Source organism: Natrix helvetica, assembly GCF_964273705.1.
Source record: "Natrix helvetica genome assembly, chromosome: 11".
Lineage (NCBI taxonomy): Eukaryota > Metazoa > Chordata > Lepidosauria > Squamata > Natricidae > Natrix > Natrix helvetica.
Window position 1 is genome coordinate 20,115,644 of NC_138562.1, and position 17,523 is coordinate 20,133,166.

At 43.9% G+C, this 17,523-nt stretch overlaps 1 protein-coding gene across 3 annotated transcripts in view; it reads right to left on the reverse strand.

Annotated features, from left to right (window-relative positions):
- The window catches only part of MCF2 (MCF.2 cell line derived transforming sequence), a 39,846-nt gene that overhangs the window by 2,974 nt on the left and 19,349 nt on the right, over positions 1 to 17,523 (reverse strand). Inside the window, exons 12-29 of one of the 3 annotated variants that reach the window (XM_081963776.1) lie at positions 17,000 to 17,191; positions 15,784 to 15,955; positions 14,252 to 14,340; positions 13,945 to 14,033; positions 12,846 to 12,912; positions 10,866 to 10,981; positions 10,703 to 10,772; positions 10,089 to 10,181; positions 9,250 to 9,342; positions 8,931 to 9,056; positions 7,563 to 7,784; positions 5,515 to 5,607; positions 4,952 to 5,030; positions 4,287 to 4,350; positions 3,256 to 3,362; positions 2,881 to 2,993; positions 2,479 to 2,591; positions 2,242 to 2,342 (exon numbers count right to left, since the gene is read on the reverse strand). In XM_081963776.1, coding sequence (XP_081819902.1) covers positions 2,242 to 2,342; positions 2,479 to 2,591; positions 2,881 to 2,993; positions 3,256 to 3,362; positions 4,287 to 4,350; positions 4,952 to 5,030; positions 5,515 to 5,607; positions 7,563 to 7,784; positions 8,931 to 9,056; positions 9,250 to 9,342; positions 10,089 to 10,181; positions 10,703 to 10,772; positions 10,866 to 10,981; positions 12,846 to 12,912; positions 13,945 to 14,033; positions 14,252 to 14,340; positions 15,784 to 15,955; positions 17,000 to 17,191 — 1,999 coding nt within the window. The remainder of the gene's footprint in view (positions 1 to 2,241; positions 2,343 to 2,478; positions 2,592 to 2,880; positions 2,994 to 3,255; positions 3,363 to 4,286; positions 4,351 to 4,951; positions 5,031 to 5,514; positions 5,608 to 7,562; positions 7,785 to 8,930; positions 9,057 to 9,249; positions 9,343 to 10,088; positions 10,182 to 10,702; positions 10,773 to 10,865; positions 10,982 to 12,845; positions 12,913 to 13,944; positions 14,034 to 14,251; positions 14,341 to 15,783; positions 15,956 to 16,999; positions 17,192 to 17,523) is intronic. The other 2 variants (XM_081963777.1, XM_081963778.1) reach the window with 2 other exon arrangements.

Below are 17,523 nucleotides of genomic sequence, written 5' to 3' on the forward strand. Positions count from 1 at the left end.
GGTGGACTCGAAGATGTTTCAAAGGAGCTACTGTTTTTGATTGGCAGCCTTTGGATGATACCAGAGAGGTTATCCAGGAGATCACATTAGACCATGGCCTATTAACCTTACCCTGAACCCTGATTGGAAAAGTCATGCCATAAACCAGTGATGGCAAACCTTTTTGGCACCGAGTGCCCAACCGGAACAGGCGTGCCGGTCAAATGGTCTTTGCGGACACTGGAGCACTGGAAAAATGGCCTGAAAATGGCCCCCCAAAAAACAGCCTGAAAACAGCCCAAAAAACAGGATGTTTTCAGCCCCATTTTTCGGGCCAAAAACAGTCTGAAAAACAGCCCAGGAAATGGCCTGTTTTGGGGGCATTTTTCAGACCATTTTCTGGTGCTTCAGTGCCCACAAAGACCAGCTGGCTGGTGCCAGAAACCAGAAGAGCAGCTGACAATGGCACACTTGCCCACAGAGAAGGCTCTGCATGCCACCTCTGGCACATGTGCCATGGGTTTGCCATCATGGCCATAAACCATTCTCAAAGGAAGTTTTCTCCCCCTGGAGTGATTCTTCCTTCCGTGTCTTCCATCTGAGGTGCTTCAAACCAATTACGGACAATGTGGAACCCCAAAGCCTTGCACAATCTTAGTTCCTATCAATAGTTTCATAAAAACATTTTTGGGCGGGGAAACAGAAGATGATTTGGCAAGATTTGGCAAAACCAGGTGCCATTTAGGACTGTGTGTCTCAACCCTGGCAACTTTAAGATGGATGGACATCAAGAATCCCCCTAGTTAGGAGAATTATAAAGAGAGAATCTAATTGGTGTGATTTGTTATTTGAAATGCTATTTTCCAGAAGCAAGCAGGAGGGAAACACTCAACTCTCCATATGAATGAAGAAGAAGAAGAAAAAGGGGGATTATAACAATCTTCTAATAACTAACCTGGAAGCAAATAAATGGTTTTGTACACCATTGAGATGTTGTAACTGATTGTGACACTGTGAAAAATTGAATACATGAAAGAGACGGCCTTAAAGCTATAGAAAATGATTTAAAATATTTTGAGCAATGAGTGATGGATGTCACAGGAGTTGTCCCACAGAATAACAGAACTAGTCTCTTGCCATAACATCCAAAACTTGGTTCCTATCAGCCATGATTCTTATGATTAAATAAATTTTTCTCTGGTCAAACCTGATACCCACTTAAGGGATATTTATGGCCATGACAACAATGGAGGTGATGAAATACAATGTCTCCCCCCCCCTTTTGTTTTTTAAAAAAATACAGATTCAGCTTCTTGGCACAGGATCTTAGCAAACCATCTTCATTCCCAGTCTGAACAAGCAAGCATGCTTCTAATCCTCACAACTTACAGACCAAACCATAGTTCATGCATCCAGACTTGGCAAAAGGAAGCAATTCTCATAGGCACATCTGCTATACCCAGTGGCAAGTCACAGATATGGCTTGCTTGGGCTGGACGTTACGTCCTCTCATTCAAGTAGGTTTCTTTTTCAAGTCTTGATCAGTTCAGTTGTCGTCCTCCAAATAAAATCATAAGAGAAGGAGGAGGACGAGGAAGAAAGAGAAGGAAGAAGGGAGGGTACGTTAGAAAGGAAGAGTATTTAATACTATTGCTAAGTGCTAATTTCTTGGGGTACATTAGGAGGGAAAAGAAGGAGAAGGATGGAAGGGAGAGAAGAAGGAGAAGGATGGAAGGGAGATGCGAAGGATGGAAGGGAGACAAGAAGGAGAAGAATTGAAGGAAGAGGAGGAGAAAGAGAAGGAGAAGGATGGAAGGGGGACTAGAAGAAGAAGGATGGAAGGCAGACGAGAAAGAGAAGAATTGAAGAGAGACAAGAAGGGGGAGGAGAAGGATGGAAAGGAGACAAAAAAGAGAAGGATGGAAGGGAGACGAGAAGAAGAAGGATGGAAGGGAGACAAGAAGGTGAAGTAGTAGGATGGAAGTGAGACAAGAACGAGAAGGATGGAAGGGAGAGAAAGAGGAGGAGGAAGAGAAGAGCAAAGAGAAGAAAAGAGAAGAAAGAGTGCCTAATACTATTGCTAAATACTAACTTCCTGGAACATATTAGATTATTGATCTCTCTTCATCCTCTGCTATATTTTAGCAAAAGTCATGTTTCTTCTAAGCAAGCAAGCAAAGCAGTGCCCAGGCCTCCAAACTCCTGCGCATGCCGAGGCCGAAACAGTTCAGATGAGCAAGTTACTTGTCCTCACAGGAATACCTGTGACTCTGGTGCTCCGAAACCTACAGTCCCCGAGGATTATCTGCAGGCTGTTGGTGGGCACCCAGCCCTCTTGACTTCGGTTGAGGTTTTTGACCAACCTTTCAGATAAAGGAAGGAAGGAGATGGTGAAGATGAAACAAGCCAGAGAAAGCGCTTTGTAAAGCTGTAGAACCCTCTCACGCTTCTTCTTGCCTACTTTTTGTAGGCCAGACATTGGACCTCTGGAGCACCTACCACTGACCCTCTCCATCTTCATGCATGAGCTGAATAACATCCCCGTTCTTCACCAGAAGTTCATCGGAGTCTCTCTTCTTGCAATCTGCTAAGGCTTTATATTTTCCTGGAGACTAAAGCACGAACAATAATTATGTGGTTTATTATATCCCTCCACCTTAAAATGTACCCTTCTAACTTCAAAATTGGCTCTTCGGAGTGATCAAAAACAAAGTCCAGCCATGGTACAGAAGGCCCCTCATCACCGTGGCCCTCAGAACAACACTTTTCCAAGTCGGATCATTCCATGTTAGACTGTTTTGCCGAGTTCTGGTTTAGGACAACTTTCCTCAACCTCTTGCTTTGAAGTTGTGTGTTGGCCTACAATTCCCAATGTGTATTCCACCCAATCTGCCCACTAACCAGTTGGTTGCCATCTTCTTCTTCCGTGTCAGAGCAGGTTGAGAAGTAATGGTGGCTGGACCACTCTTCAAGACCTTCACAGATTTCTAAGGAATGGGACATGCCTGTCCAAGCTGCATGAGAAGAGAAGGAATAATCCTCTTTTTAAGATGTCAAGCTATTTAAAGGGTCACCGCTTTCCATGACTTTGCTCTTAGGATCAACTTTAGCCAGCCCGCCAAACACTCCCAAAATGCTACCCCACCCCAAAATTTGCATTGCCCCTCTTGTTGCTGACATCCTCCCCAAACCAAAGTACCACCCCCCCCCCCAAATCCCCAAAGATGATCAGTCAAAAAAAGAAGGGAAAAAAGAAGAATCTACAAGGATACTTACGTTTGCTAGGTTTGCTCTGCGAAGAGGAAACTAAGTTCTCCACCGCTACGGGGCTTGTACGTTCCGAATCGTTCTCCTCTGAGCTGACAGAAGCTCTGGGCTTTTTCCTGGAAGCACACAAAGATCATTCAGGAGTGGTTGCGGTGGCCTAGGGATGGAGCTCTCACCTCACGTTCAGGAGGCTGTGAGTTCAATCCTAGGTAGCGACAGATATTTCTCTCTCTGGCACAATGAGAATGTATCTGCTGAACAAAACTCCAGAATTGGTGACAGGAAGGGCACCTGGCCAGTAAATACTCAGCTCCATTCAGTTGCCCCATGAGGGATTACGGGGGTCGTTAAATGACAAACGACAACACAAAGTCCATTCAGGTTAAAACTTTGGCTTGGCGTCTTTTATGGAACAGACTTAATTCATATTTCCTGGGTCAAAATGGACCATAACACAATTAGGTCAGGTTTTTTCCCCCAGATTTTGAGATCCAGGATTCCATTTGAAAAATAGAAAAAAATTTAAAAAATTGGGGAGGGGGGGGCAGAATATGCCCATTAAGAAATTTTCCAGGCAAAACTGCATATTATTGAAATCTCTTTTTTGAAGGGCAGTTGGGGGGGGGGGGGAAGGGAAGCATCTTTTAATCCCAAATGTTCTCCGGGAAGTGTATTTCATTCTGAGCCATTTGGAACAGTTTGCATAAGGACTTCATTATGCAAATGAAACGAACGATGCCATTTGCATCATTTATGGAAGGAAGTCACCCTGCAAGTCTGTCATTTAGATAATCGTGTCCTTAGGCCAATAATAGTAATTAGCATGGAATATTGGTTTCTTCCATGCTGTGTCCATTAAATTGAAGCCTGATAAAAGTTTCATTTACTGGAATTGTACTGGCATGTGAAAATAATAACTTTACAGGTTAGGATTTTTTTTTAAAGTCAGAATGTTATGGAAATTGAATGGGAGTGATTTATGGAAAAAAAAACATAAATTATCCAAAGATTGCTTGGTGGTTTTTTTTTTCCTGACTTACCCATTACTCAACGGAGGAGAAAGTTGAATTGTATCAGTACACAAAGGTGACACTTGCTTCTCATCTGCGAACACGATACAACATTGTGTTAGTTCCATAGCTTTTGTTTACCAAATGTTCTCACAATTAGATCTTTTGATTTGGTCCAGAAAATCAAAGAGCTTCATAAAAGGCCCTCACTATTAACGACATCTGCTTGTGGATTTAATTTTTAAATTTCCAAAAATGGACACGCATCTCCCAGTTCAGGTTTTGTATATATCTTGAGGAGTTTCTAAACTAGGATAGGTAAAGGTTCCTCTCGCACATATGTGCTAGTTGTTCCCGACTCTAGAGGGCAGTGCTCATCTCCGTTTCAAAGCCGAAGAGCCAGCGCTGTCCGAAGACGACTCTGTGGTCATGTGGCTGGCATGAATCAACACTGAAGGCGCATGGAACGCTGTTACCTTCCCACTAAAGGTGGTTCCTATTTTTCTACTTGCATTTTTACCTGCTTTCGAACTGCTAGGTTGACAGAAGCTGGGACAAGGAACGGGAGCTCACTCCGTTACACGGTGCTAGGGATTCGAACCTCCAAACTGCCTACCTTGATGATCGACAAGCTCAGCATCTTAGCCACTGAGCCACCACATCCTTACCTTTACCTTTAAACTAGGATACCTTACCTTTGATGAGCTGTTGCTGTTTGAACAAAATCTTCCGGATTTCATTTAGCCAGGCCATCTTCAGGTCAAACGTTTGTGCCTAAGAGAAGATGGTCAGATCTAAAATCAAAATTCTTCTTTGGAAGGTGGCAGAAACATTCAAATAACCTAGTTTTGTTTCTCAGGTGCGGCCTTCCCACCTATAGAGATGAGTATTGATAGAAGAGAATATTTCTAGCTCAGGGTCGAAGGGAGGGGTCCTTGGTGCCCTCTGAACTTGATTGTTTTATTGAAGACGTTACCAAGCAGGTAACATCAGGGTTGGATGTCCACATCCCTCAGCAAGTCAAATCACACCAAGGAAGCGATCATGATTTTGCAAGTAGTGACGAAAACTCATTCAACTTTATGGAACTTAATTAGCAATGTTCCATATCGTGTCAGCTTTATTTGGGAGCTGTTCATCCTATGGAAGAGAACTTGCTGGTTCTCCTCCCATAGGTGAAATTTGAGTTTCGGTTTCAGAAATTTCAGATGCTGCTTGTCCCTCAATGTCAAAGCCACAGTAGTTCCAGGAAGACTACCTGCACAACGTAGACTTCTTCTCGGCCGCTGTACCAGATCTCGAACTTGCGAGGGTCTCCCTTCACGTTTTCTGTGATTCCAACAGCATTCATCTAAAAGAAGGAAGAACCTGTTCACATGTTCACTTGAATGAACAACTTTAGATGGTCCTCACCATCCTGTGTGACCTTTCCATCAATCTAGCTTTTATTTTTATTTTTTTGTTAAGACTACTGACTCTCCCTTCCAAGTCTCTCTTACAGTAACAACTACTTCTTCTTCTTCTTCTTCTTCTTCTTCTTCTTCTTCTTCTTCTTCTTCTTCTTCTTCTTCTTCTTCTTCTTCTTCTTCTTCTTCTTCTTCCTTCTTCTTCTTCTTCTTCTCCTCCTTCTCCTTCTCCTTCTCCTTCTCCTTCTCCTTCTCCTTCTCCTTCTCCTTCTCCTTCTTCTTCTTCTTCTTCTTCTTCTTCTTCTTCTTCTTCCTCCTCCTCCTCCCCTTCCCCCTCCTCTCCTCCTCCCCCCTCCCCCCCTTCTTCTTTCTAAGCAATCTTCTTGGGAAGATTGAAACCTTGGCTGACTGGCCTAGTTATTTCAGATTGCTGGCTGCCAAAGCACCAGGCTGAGTCATTGGCCAAGGGCAGAAGTTGGCTAGATGAGTCACGTCATGCAAACATGGACCTCCAGCCGGCCTTTTCAGAGCTGCTTCATTGCATCCCATCCCTCAACTGTTGAGCAAGATAAACAAGGCTCCCTGTGAATACGGACAGCAACGTTCAAGAGCTTCTCTCATGCTTGCGAATGGCATCTTGTGCTGTCTATACACGCACAGAACGACACGGGCAGGAGGAGGAGGGAGGCATTAACCGAACGGGGCCATCTGGGCCGCCATCTGTTGTCTCTTTCTCCTCTGCTTTGGGCATCGCGTTCAGCCACTGTGATAGATGGTCTCTGGGCAGCCTCGGCCAATCGCAAGGTTGCCCCTGCAAATGCGCTTTCCGGGCACGGCTGGATAAACAAATCAGACCCTCAGTTGGAGGCATCTAACGGAGCTACGGATGTGTCCAGATGCCGAGAACAACCAGGCAGAAAACCGCCGATCCTTTTTTCCTCTCCTCTTCCCAAGAAAAGGATTTTCAGGTCTTCGTTGACAGACCAACCAGGGAAAACAAGGCATCTGAGAGCAAAGCCAGAGCAAAGGAGGGGAACGAAGAAGACCGGACGAGGGAAGGTGCAGAGGGAAGCAAAACGGCCCACAACTTTGCCTCCAAACTTGAGAAGGGAGAGCTTTTGGTTTTCTTCATCATAATATGAACAAGCCATTGGATGCCAATGCCTCACTTTACGGCAACAGAGAGAGAGAGAGTCGGAAGTCAATGTTTCTTTTTTCTTTTTTTCTTATCCTCCCTCACTTCACTTCCCTCTCTTCCGCCCCACCGTTTTTTTCCTATTTACTTTCCCCTTTTGTACCTTATTTTATAGCCCAATAAAAATGTTAAACTGAGAAAGAAGAGCTGTGCAACCTTCCAGCAGACGGGCCTTCCTTCCGAGGTGGGTAAAACGAGGACCCCGATTGTTGGGGGACAAGAGGCTGACTCTGTAAACCGCTTAGAGACGGCTGTAAAAGCACTGTGAAGCGGGATATAAGTCTAAGCGCTATTGCTATTGCTATTGCCCTTCCTTCCTTCCTTCCTTCCTTCCTTCCTTCCTTCCTTCCTTCCTTCCTTCCTTCCTTCCTGTTAGAATGAAGCATTGCAGGCTAACTCACTGCCCACTGCCAGTAGTTCAATCCTGAACTAGTTCAAGGTCGCCTCAGCCTGCCCTCCTTCCGAGTTGGGTAAAACGAGGACCTCAATTGTTGGGGGCAAGAGGCTGACTCTGTAAACCGCTTAGAGACGGCTGTAAAAGCACTGTGAAGCGGGATATAAGTCTAAGCGCTATTGCTATATTGCTACACGTCTTTTTTGAAATCCAATATCTCTACCCTGGAGTTGATGTTGCCTATCCTACCACTGAAAATACAACCAGGCGGCGGGAATCCCCCCCTATCCGAGCGCTCGGTGCTTCCTTACTTTCAGGAAGTGCTTGAAGCTGTAGGAGGACCTCTTGTCGTAGCTGTCACAGTGCTCTTCTCTTTTCTTGCAGAAGACCAGGGCCTTCTCGTAGAGGAAGAGGTGCCTTTGCATGGGCTTGAAGCGAGCCAGGTCCTTCATCTTCGTCGGGCCCTTCCGGTGGCCCACCCACACGCTGAAGGACCCCTGCATCAAGACTTTCCCAAGCTCACCGAGGTCTCCCTGGAAGAAAGGGGAAAGGTTGAAACCTGGCCCTTGCTTTGCTTTCCTCTGATTCTCCTCATTCGCAGAGAACAGACCCCGGAGCACAACGTATGAAGAAGAGAAAGGAATAATTGCAGAATGTCCATGGAGCTTCTCAGTCATCCAGGCCACGGTTGTCCCAAAGGTGCTTTGTTTTTTTCCAAGAGGCAACTAGACTTTCTGTTTTTTGCTTTGAAGACGTTTCGCTTCTCATCCCAAAAGCTTCTTCAGCTCTGACTAGATGGTGGGGAATGGAAGGATGTATACTCCTTGCAGATAGCTTGTTGTCTGCATTTTGTTTAGAGAGTCTTAAAATGCTAACGAATGCAAATGCTGTCTGCAAAGAGTATAAATCCTTCCATCCATCCTCAACATCTAGCCAGAACTGAAGAAGCTTCTTGGATGAGAAGGAAAAAACATCTTCAAAGAAAAACCAGAAAGTCCAGTTGCCTCTTGGAAAAGCACCTTTGGAACAGCTGTAGACCGCATAAAGCAATTCTACTCTTTTTGTATTACAAGTTTCTGTTTCTTTTCATCGTTTGCTTGGCACTTTTGATATGTCTCTCTTCTGCTCTCCGTTCTGTGTTCTTGTTATTCTGTATTCATTTGGGTTAGTTGTCATGTTCTCTTTAAAACTTTTAAATATGAACTTGTCTAGTTGCGGGTACTCCATCATTGGAGGCTTTCAAGAAGAGACTGGACAGCCAATTGTCCAGAGTGGCATAGGGTCTTCTTGAGTGGCTTGACTAGGGAGTTGGACTAGAAGACCTCCAAGGACCCCTTCAAGTCCATGATTCTATATTTCATGTTCTAATCTATGCCTTATATTCACTCTCTCTCTCTCTCTGTGTACGTTTATGTATGTGTGTGTAGAGAGACAGACTGATAGGTAATAAGATAGATGATAGAAAATAAGATAGATAGACAGACAAACAGACAGATAGCTATACAGAGATATATAATATAAAAATTGCTGAATGTGCAATGTTTGTATTTCCCTTTCCTCTTCTGTTTCCTTTTGTGCTGCATCTCCTTAAATTTATTGAGAGGGAAGACTGGAACTCTCTGGAGATGCCTCTCCTACCGAATGGATCTAGCAAGCGCTCTCCATGGAATAAATCTTACATCGTAACCAGTGATGGAAATCTGATGCATGGAATCATTGACGGACTTGACCAGATCCAGCATGGCAACTAAAGCTTCTTGCAATTCCTGCACACCTTCACAGCTCGTGCTGTACTTCAGCAGCTCCTGCAAATTAAAACAAAAACAGAGTTGGCTAATTCCTTTGCCAAAGACATAATTCTGGAAGAAATTCCACCCACCACCCCAGCTGTTTCTCCAGGGAATTTCCTGGAGATTCCACAATCCTCCAGAAAGCATGAAGAAGGCCCAGTGTGGATTCAGAGCCCCTTTGACAGATCTCAGCCAAGGGTCTGCATACCTTGAGAAGCAGCTGGTACTTGGTTAACCTCTGCACGGGTTTGAGCAAATACGAATCCAGACTGAGCTTATGTTCCAGCTTCTTCTGGCACTCCTGCAGAAGAAACCCAACTTGCTTTCCATTGGGAACATGGACACCCATCTTTCTTAACTTGGGTGTCTACCAAGTGGGTGGAGGTAGACTCCCAAATTCCTTAATTCGTAGGGCTTTAATGGTTTAACTCCCTCATCCAAAAACATAGCCAGGGCAGGAGCAACAACATACGTCCATTCCCTCCCCACAATATATTTGAAACATTCAACTTCTCAATCCGCAGATCAAGGTTTTCAACCCTTCTCTTTCTCTCTCTCTCTCTCTTTCTTTCTCTCTTTCACTCTCTCTCTCTTTCTCTCTCTTTCTTCCTCTGTCTTTGTCTCTCTCTTTCTCTCTCTCTCTTTTTCTCTTTCTCTCTGTCTATGTCTCTCTCTGTGTTACTGTGTCTATCTCTCACTCTCTGAGTCCATCTTCCTATCTGTCTCCATCTCTCTCCGTCTCTGTCTCTCTGTCTCTGTCTCTCTATCTCTCTGAGAGAGAGAGAGAGAGAGAGAGAGAGAGAGAGAGAGAGAGAGAGAGAGAGAGAGATATGCCTCGCAACTTAATGGTTGAGAGACGCATGCAAACTTTTGAAGATTTTGCCTTTCGTTTCTCCAAATGCTCCCAGGGGGAGCCCCTAAAAAAAAAGCCACACCTCTCAAAACTCAATTATAACTCCACCCACATTCACAGTGGGTTCAACCATGGAAACCTGGAAGTCTAAAAATTCCTTCCATTCATTGCCCTCACAGTAGAAAGACAGATACCTGGAAAAAGAGGCTCTCGGCATACTGCCGCCAGAGAGATTCCGACTGTGGCTTATTCTGACAGTATTTCTCATACATCTGAAAATCCTCCCGCTGCAGAAGGGAACAAAAATATGAAGACACAAATCTACATCTAAGTTCAAAGCCTGCAAGGGAGCTTTTAAAGGTAAAGGTTCCTCTTGCACATATGTGTGAGTTGTTCCCAACTCTAAGGGGAGATGCTCATCTCCATTTCAAAGCCGAAGAGCCAGCGCTGTCTGAAGATGTCTCCGTGGTACTGTGGCAATGCCGAAGGTGCACGGAACGCTGTTACCTTCCCACCAAAGGTGGTCCCTATTTTTCTACTTGCATTTTTACGTGCTTTTGAACTGCTAGGTTGGCAGAAGCTGGGACAAGTAACGGGAGCTCACTCCATTACACAGCGCTAGGGATTTGAACCGCTGAAATGCCAACCTTTCTGATCGACAAGCTCAGCATCTTAGCCACTGAGCCACCACATCCCTTAAGCTTTAAGCAAAATGTCAGTGGAGTCGCTGGGTCTTTCTGGATCTACTGGATTTCCAGCCTTGGCGTAAGGGGACCCACCATCGGTTTGAGAAAAGGTGCTTACAAACCCTTTCCAAGAAGCAGCACCCAACTCTCTCTGGAGCTTCCAGGCAGCTCTCCAGATGATGGAGGAAGATACTGCACAAAAGGGAAAAAGGAGGACGGAGAAGGGATCAATTTCCTGAATTAATGATGAAGTCAAAGGAAAACTTGAAAAACGTGCCAGCTTACTTGTTGTGGAAGTCATAAATCTCAGGCATGTTTCCAAAAAGGACATCTCTGCAGCTTCTCAAAAGGGGCGGTAAGAGGAAGGCCATGGTGGGGTTTTCCATCTCAGCTCGGTAGCCCTGCCAACAGCAGCATCACCCAATTTAGCATTAGGCAACCTTAACATTGATTATCCTGAGCCAGAAAAACAGCATTAGGCACGCAAACTCCTTCAGGGCTGCGATAGTTGGCTTTGTGGCATTTAACATTTCTTTTTCAGAGTCGGGCTATTATAAAATTTGGAGTAGACTGTACAAGTGGCTAGAGAAAAGAAGCCAAAACAAGAAATAAAAGTTTTGAAAACTATCAAATATACTATGAAGAAAAATGTACATATGTAAAATTTGATCATATGTACTATACTCCTATATTATAACGTAACTATCGCATTATTATTAGAATTGTTAAAAACTAAGAGAAGGCAATAATTGAACTGTAAACTACAAAAGCAGAATATATATATATGCTGATACCGAAAGTAAAAGTAAAAGGATATTATATTGTTACGTCGTTGTGGTTTTATCTGTTTTGTATTTGCTTTTGTATTTGGTTTTTCTTGGGTCTTTTTAAACTTGAAAATGTTTAATAAAAACTATTTAAAAAACATTTCTTTTTCTCCTTTTTTTAAATCCAAAAGTACCTTCCTAAGAGCCCGTGAACCATTCCAAGAGATCTAATTTTCCTTGGCTGCCTGTGTCAAATACACTAAGGGAAGTCCACGTTGACAGCTGGCTTCCACAGAAACTGGCACCAAATTCAGACTGTTCCACTCCTGTGGCAAATATTTGCACCGTCTCCCTTTTGATCTGCAAGACTTAGCATCTCACTAAAATTCCTGGTGCCTCACTTGATAGTTTGGCCATCAAAATCAAGAAATTTTTGGAAAAGTACCGTGTTTGCCCCAATGAGAAGTGTCAGGAATATTAAAACACAAATTGCCTATAGAATGAATAAAAGTAATAGAAGTTTACAGATGTTAGGTATTTTTCTTTTAATGTATAGTTTAACAGTGTAACAAGACTATATACTTCGATTAATGTGATAGAGATAATCAATAATGTTGATGTGAATTGGATCAATATGAATGATATCTAGTTAACTTTGTTCATGCTGTTAGTGCGAATTGGATTAAAATGGAAAAATGGATAAGAATTGAAGTACTAAAGAGCAGATGTATAAATAATATAATGAGGATTATATAAACTTGATAAATGTGATAGAGATTATTTTGGTTTGCCAAGAGACAAAGTCTAGCTAGACTGTGAGACCATGATAGCTGCCTTGATCTTCAGCCATCTCGTTCCATGAAAGCCTAATCTTCTCAAATCCATCCATTCTTTCTTCTATCAACCTAATCACTTTCCAACAATTAAACATCTACAATCGACTAAATGTTTGCCCACTTCAAAAGTTCCCTTCAACCAATGGATGAAGATGGGGATGCCATCAAATTTGACATCATATCTGCCTTAAATCTGTTCCCAAAGTGATTTAAGATGAAAAAGAAAAGAATTACATGGTGGCTAAATGTCTATGGAGATTCTCTATCACCCAGGTCATGATTGTCTCAAAGGTGCTTTTTCAAAAGGCAACTGGACTTTGTTTTTCCTTGAAGATGTTTTGCTTCTCGTCTCAAGAAGCTTCTTCAGTTGAAGTTCTTCAAGTTCTCCAGTTCAGTTCTTCAACTGAAGAAGCTTCTTGGATGAGAAGTGAAACGTCTTCAAGGAAAAACAAAGTCCAGTTGCCTTTTGAAAAAACACCTTTGGGTATGGTGGCCACCCCTCTTTATAATTTACCTGGGAATATGGGAAAAGCAGTGGAGGATGGGCACAGTAGTAGAATAAGAACACTAGATACATTTAACGGCACAGTACAATTGAGAAGTTGCCTAGAGTTGTGCGACCTTATGTGTGTAAAAAGTTAATCAAATAAACACATACTCACCATCAAAACGGTGAAAAGTTCCTCCACGTACACTCGTTCGGTTTGTATCAGTTCATGTATGACGTGGCTGGAATGAAACCAAACCAAAAAGCATCAAGAGATGGCTCTACAACTATTTCACAAATCAACAACAACACAAGAAGAGAGGTCCTTGGTGCTCTCTGACTTTAGTCGCTGCAGATGTTTCATGATCCAAACTCGGTAGCATCATCAGGGCTGGTCCTAACGAAATGTGATCCCAGGGACTAGCACGGATGATGTTACCGAGTTTGGGGAATGAAACATCTGCAAGAAAAGAACCAAACTCATAGGGCCACAAGGACCCCACAGTCATCTCCTCTTCCGCCGCCTCCTTTTTCTCCTCCTCCTCCTCCCCCCCTTCCAGCACTGATGATGTTAGCTAGTTTGGGTAATAAAACATCTGCAGGAAAGCAACCAAGCTCACAGAGCACTAAGGACCCCATACATCCTCCTCCTCCTCCTCCTCCTCCTCCTCCTCCTCCTCCTCCTCCTCCTCTCCCTTCTAATAATGATGATGTTACCTAGTTTGGATTAATGAAACATCTGCAAGAAAGTAACCAAGGACCCCTCATTTCAGCCCTGAGCTACAAATATTCCCCTTTATTGGTAAAACAAGAAGAACATCTGGATTCGGCTTTGGGTAGAAGCCATAAAAGACTTCAGCCTTCATGCTTATGGTCATATGGGCGGATTGTTTTTTCTTGTGGATCAAGAGTTTTCCAGCATCTTAACTAACATGACTCAAGGCCCTTGTTTAAAGTTTGATTGGTTGATCAAGCTTTTCTTTCAGATGAAACAAACTTGATGGGAAGGAGATAAAGGTGGGACCTCCATGACCGTAATCCCTTCCAGGACTTCAGTTGGCACTTGGTTTGGTTGTGACCGGAAGCAAGACTGACGGCACACGCAGGCACATAGACACATATAAAAAGACGTGGAAGGGGAAATCGCTGCGGCTGTGTTTGATCGCCACCCGAGGATGTGTTTGTGAACAGAGTGAAACATTTAGCGGATCTTTGGTTGTGCTCAGAACCGTTCGTGACCTGAGGTCCCACCGTAACTGGAAAAGCCAGCGCACCTTTTCAACATATCTAAGCTGTCTTCGCTTTCTGTGATGTAGTACTGCAAGGAATTTCTTTTCTCTTGGTAATTGTGGACAACTTCAATCTGGAGAGGACAAGATAGAAACAGAGACCACTGAGCAATAGCTCGTTTTTAAGATGATCTTTGCATTTATGCTCTCCAAGAATTTAAATCCTGCCCTCCAGGCAGTGTTTCTCAACCTTTACAATGTGTGGACTTCAACTCCCAGAATTCCCCAGCCGGCACAAAACTTTGTGGCGGCTTTCATCGGCCTTTCATTGGTTGTTATACGTATATCGTACCTTGCGGGAATTTTGAGATTTCCTTGAAGTTTTCTTGCCCGGTAGAGAGATATCGAAGGAAAATTTCAAACTGGAATTGAAATCCACACCTTGGACATAAAGATATGGATCATTTCTTGTTCAACTGCTCTCTGCTAATCAATTCGGTCACGGCAGGAGGGCGGAGCAACCCCTCCCCCCTCCCAAGGGAATGTTTAAAAGGGAGGGGGGAAAGTCATCCAAAAGGAGGGTGATTTAGTTGGAGGTTGAAATAAAAAAAAGACAGACAAAAAATCAAACAATTTGAAATGAGTGAAAGAATGAATATATGCATGGATATGTTTGATCTCTCTCTCTTTCTCCTCCCGGGAGTAATCAATCAACCAAATGATGAGTCAGTCAGTCAGTTGGTCCATCTATCCATCCATCCATCTATCATCCACCTATCATCCATCCATGTCTGTCTGTCTGCCCATCTGTCTGTCCATCCATCCATCATCCATGTCTGTCTGTCTGTGTGTCCGTCCACCCATCCATCTATCATCAATGTCTGTCTGTCTGTCTGTCCATTCATCTATTTGTCCATCTGTCCATTCATCCATGCATCCATCCACTCACCATCAATTTCTGTCTGTCTATCATCTCTCTCCAATCTATCATCTCTCTGTCTATGCATCTATCCTTCCATCCATTTCCCCAACCAGTCTATGGTCTCTCCTCCTGCGACATGTGCAACCGAGGCCAGCAGAGATCGGCTGATTAAAAAAACTTTACAAAGCTGCTCATCTGCCAACAGAAGCTCTGAACATCTGAAAATATTCTACCTAGACCATGTGAAGATAGCCGAAGATCTCTCTGGAGAGCTACCAACCAAATTAGGACAACTAAGGACATCATACACCCAGTGAACAGGAAGAAGTCCAATCTTTACAAAGGGGTCTCTAAAGCCTATGAACTTTTTTTTTAAAAAAACAACTTTGGTTGAACGAAAGGAGCAGTATGCAAATGTGTATCTAATTTGCTGTTATTTTAAGGTTGAAATATCAGGTATATAGAGGAAGCACCTGGGATGTAGCAATGGGCAAAAGAGGTAGGGAGAAAAACAGATGCAGAAGAGTGTAAACAGATATGAAGGGAAGATGTCTCATCTTCAAAGTGTGCTGTTGCAAGAATAAAAAAAAAAGAAGGTACAAATTAGGTCAGGATTGGGAGAGAGACAGAGGGTGGGGAGAGGGGAGGAGAAGGCACTGAATTCACAAATGGGACAGATGGGACTCCATAGTCCTCCTCCTTTTCACTTCACTTCCATGTGGGGTGAAGGAAGCCTTGGAGAACTTCCTTCAAAAGACCTTCACGGTATTCTTTTCGAAACATGGCAAAGACAACTTTGGAGAATGGAGGTGCAAAGATGGCGGAGTGATGTCATTGGCGCTCACCGATACAGCCCACCAGCCTGGATGGATTCTCCCCCATGCAACCCCACCAATCCCCTTCCTACTTCCCCCAAAGTTGCTCACTCATGAATATTTCTGGATGATGTAAACTCAAGTTACCATGTTTGGGGGAAAACAGCGGAGATTTAGACCGAGCTGGGCATTCTGGTCGGGGGGCTACCAGCTGCACTGGGCGGGCTTGCTTGTCTGCGAGCTTTCTGAAGCAAGCTTGTCGGTTCTCAAACATGCTGCGCACATTCTCCAACTTGATCTGGACCATCTGTATCCGAGCCTGTGGATTCCCCCCCAAAATAAGAATCTGATAAGCAACAATCGCAACTGTCTTTTACATTTCATCAGGCCCAGGTCCAAGGTAGACAAAGGCTGCTTGGACTCAGGACAGTTGATCGGTCTTTCCAGGAGTTGTTGATACTCCAGATGTTGATCAATGGGTGCTTTTCATCATTAGCTTTCTGCTGGTTCAAAGTACCGTATTTTTCAGAATATAAGACGCACCCCCCCCCCCCGCTAAAAAAGGATGAAAATTTGGGTGCCTCTTATACACTGAATGTAGCCAGGGGTGGGATTTGGAGGTTTTCCAAACTGGCCATAATGTTAGCTACAGATTCTCCTGAACCTGGGTGAACCTGTAGCAGCCTACCCTGAAACTGAGGTACAAAAATAGAATAGAATAGAATAGAATAGAATAACAGAATTAGAAGATCTTGGAGGTTTTCTAGTCCAACCCCTTGCCTAGGCAGGAAACCCTACACCATTTCAGACAAACATCTTCTTAAAGACTTCCAGTGTTGGGGCATTCACAACTTCTGGAGGCAACTTCTGTTCCACTGATTAATTGTTCTAACTGTCAGGAAATTTCTCCTCAGTTCTAAGTTGCTTCTCTCCTTGATTAGTTTCCACCCATTGCTTCTTGTTCTACCCTCAGGTGCCTTGGAGAATAGCTTGACTCCCTCTTCTTTGTGGCAACTCCTGAGATATTGGAAGACTGCTATCCTGTCTCCCCTAGTCCTTCTTTTAATTAAACTAGATGTACCCAGTTCTTGCAACCGTTCTTCATATGTATTTTTTAGCCTCCAGTCCCCTAATCATCTTTGTTGCTCTTCACTGCACTCTCTCCAGAGTCTCCAAGTTGCTCCACGTAGGAGCCACCATGATCTTACATCAAGGCCATCGAGTTTAACATTCCTGGTCGGCTCAGTTCGGTGCTTTCAGTCTAACTCAGGAATGCCAATTTCTCCATGGGAGGCAGCCAGCTTGCACCCAGGTTTCATTTGTGCAACAGTTACTCCTCATGTGGGAGAACCTCTAGATATACCTTGAGTTCCGGTGTTAAGATGAGATGAAAATTAGAAGACAGGGCTTGAGGATCGATGTTTAAATGCAGCGAAGAGCTCTCAAGGAACTTCTCTATGTCTTGGAGAGCTTTCTGAGCCCCTTCCCGGGACTGGCATTTGTCCAGTGGCTGGTTGGCTAGAAGATACACACCTTCATCACAACATTCCAGGGCCTAACAAGAGAGACAAGGTGGATAAAGAAGATCTATCAGTAGATCAGGAAGCCCCAAACAATAATCCCATCTCCATCGGCGTCTCCACTATGGGGTGGCCTAGAGGTGGAGCTCTTGCCTCACAATCAGGAGGCTTTGAGTTCGGTCCTAGGCAGAGGCAGATATTTCTCTCTCTGGGCACAATGAGAATATATCTGCTGAACAAAACTCTGCATTGGCGACAGGGAAGGGCATCTGGCCAGTCAACACTCAGCTCCATTCAGTTGCCCCGACTCCACCCCCCAAAGGATTACGGGGTCGTTAAAAGGCAAAAAAAAATCAGCATCTCCACC